Raw genomic sequence first — 2,467 nt, 5'->3', positions numbered from 1 at the left:
TGGGGGCCAATCTGGCATTTGGAATGGTTAAACCTTTTTTTTTTTTTTTTTTTGAGACTCTGCCTCACAAAAAAAAAAAGCGTTAGGACTCGTTAAATGCTGCGTGTTTGGTAAATAAAAATGCTCTACTTTGGCGCTGTTCTAGGCACTGAGGATTTTAAAATTTTCAGAAAGCTTTTGCATATTTTATCTCGCTTGACCTGAAAAACCCCAAGGTAGAGCAAATAACATCTTTTTCTACCTTTAGTATATAAGGAAATCGAGGCCCAGAAAGGTAGTGAGTAATATGACCCAAATTCACAGTGGAGAGACCAAGACTGCTACTTAAGTTTTCTCAAGTGTTTAACTCTGGGCTACCCACCATCAAGGCTAAGAATTCCCAGCAGCTCTGGTCTTCTGGAGGCCTTTCCTTGTCAAATCTCATTCCTGTTTTGTACCCCTCCCCCAAAACCCCAGTACTATCTATCAGAGAAGAATCTTCACTTCTCAGTTGAGGACCTCCCTTTCCCTTTATAGGCTTTTGGCCAAAACGAGCAAAGTTCTCTTCTTGGGATGAGGTGGTCAGCCTTTTGACATCAATATTGTGAAACACGTGAATAATTTGGGCACACATCCCCAGGGCCATGACTCTGCAATTTTGTACCTTCTAAAACTAACAAACACTACACATGAGACAAAGAAAACAGATAATTCGGTGGCCATGTTGCTGGTTACTTTAATCTGGAACTCTAAATTAATTCTAGAATTTCCTGAAGGCATTGTGGTGGCTACAGACTCAGCCCGCTATGCGGTCTCATGCAAAGTGGGGTTCAGAGTCCAGGGTCTGGGGGTGAAATGCTGGTGCCTCTCGGGGGAGTGGTGGGGTATAAGGCCTTTCTCAGGAAACTGTGCTGAGCTCCTTTTCCAATCTCAGGGATTCATACACACCACTCTAAAACAAACCCGTAGAAAAATTTTACTTGTCTGCCACAGGGAGTAATATCCAAATTTGGCCTGATTTGCCTTTTTTTTTTAAATTACCAAAGAGAATCAGCACACACAGCCCTCTTATTTTGGAAACAGAAGAAGACAAGAAAGTCCGGTACTATCCTAAGGCCAAGGAGAGCATATGCAAAAGGTAGGTGTAGGCTGGGATTCACAGCAGGCTGGGACCCCAAGAAAACTGGGCTTTAATGATTGCTCGCTGAGAGACCGGGGTGTCATACAGCAAGGCTTGCTGGGCACCCACTCAGCACTCACTGGGAAAGAAATCAGGGAGAGGAAATAGGGGAATATAAATGCGGAGCTCAGACTGCCACATTTCAAGAGAAGCAGAGAGACTAGAAGACTTACATGCACTTCTCTCTCCTCTGTCCCAGGCCAGCTAGTGCAATATATGAGACCTTAATTCTCGAAAAAAGAGCTCCTTTCTCCTTTTCTCCTTCCACATGGCTTCCTCCTCCAGACTGGGGAAGTGGGGCACAGGTGAGAACCCTCCCAACGGGTTCACCCTTAGCTCTCCTGTCACTGGCTATAATATCACACAAAAATATTATCATCTAACCCACATCCTCCTGTTTCGATAGCTAACATCATTATTAGTAGTATTATTTAGTATTACTTTAAAACTTGCTGATGTTTCTCCTATCAAAGTGAGCTCAGAAGAGTAAATCCTGCCTTACAATCGGCATAAAGGTCATTATGCCCATGAAAACTGGGACACCGCAGGATTTTGCACTCTTGGGGAGAACAGCAGTCGCTTAAACTACAGGCATTTCCTCCATTACTAAAACTTGCACGTGCCTTTTCCTCCTTCCCCAGAGTTCAAGGGACCCTTTCAAAGAGGAGGCTACTTTGGCTTGAAAAGGAAAAGTTTGGAAATCATCACTCAAGCATGAAAAGACTTATTCTCTCGTTTCAGTCTTGGAGTTTGAGAAATGGGAAAACTTACTCACACGGGGACAGAAACACAGTTCCCTTTCAAAAGCCATCGATCGATTGAAAAGCCGCTAACGTTTAGCCGCTAAGTGGAGCCAAGGACTTTCGGGCTGGCAGAAATCCCCCCAAGTCTTCCATCTGCCACCCACCCTGGCCCTCCCTGCCCGCCACCCTCTGCATGCCGTCCCCTTCTCCCCTCCCAGTACGCACGGTGAGGCCGAGGAGGAGGAAGCCGCAAGCCTGTCCCGCCGCCGGGTCGCGCGCACTGCAGGAACTGCCGCCGCGCGGGCCGGACGCAGGCGCCGCCCCTCTCCAGTTAATCTCCTATTAATTAGTCCTCTCGCGTTTAAAGCCCGACCCCAACCTCGCCAAACCCCTCCTCTAAATCACCTGATTTCCCCGCCCAGAGTAACCAGCGTCTGCTGACTCCCTTTGAGCCCTTCCATTTGGCGCCCTTAGAAGCTCTGGTTCCTGAAATGCAAATTCCCCTAATCAGTGGAAAGGGGGGACATTAGCCATTGTCTAGGAACTCTGAATCCTCGAACATTTC

At 46.8% G+C, this 2,467-nt stretch overlaps 1 protein-coding gene across 2 annotated transcripts in view; it reads right to left on the bottom strand.

Moving 5' to 3' along the window:
- The window catches only part of MGST1 (microsomal glutathione S-transferase 1), a 17,613-nt gene extending 15,354 nt beyond the window's left edge, over nucleotides 1-2,259 (bottom strand). Inside the window, exon 1 of one of the 2 annotated variants that reach the window (XM_023226168.1) lies at nucleotides 2,128-2,259. Coding sequence is in view for 1 of the 2 variants with exons in the window: in XM_023226167.1 (XP_023081935.1) it covers nucleotides 1,935-1,970 (36 nt within the window). In the remaining variant the exon portion in view is untranslated. Of the gene's footprint in view, nucleotides 1-1,934; nucleotides 2,038-2,127 lie in introns of those variants that run through there. The other variant, XM_023226167.1, reaches the window with a different exon arrangement.
- Nucleotides 2,260-2,467: the final 208 nt, after the last annotated feature.

Source organism: Piliocolobus tephrosceles, chromosome 10, assembly GCF_002776525.5.
Source record: "Piliocolobus tephrosceles isolate RC106 chromosome 10, ASM277652v3, whole genome shotgun sequence".
NCBI classification, from domain to species: Eukaryota; Metazoa; Chordata; class Mammalia; order Primates; family Cercopithecidae; genus Piliocolobus; species Piliocolobus tephrosceles.
This window is presented reverse-complemented; position numbering and strand designations above follow the sequence as displayed.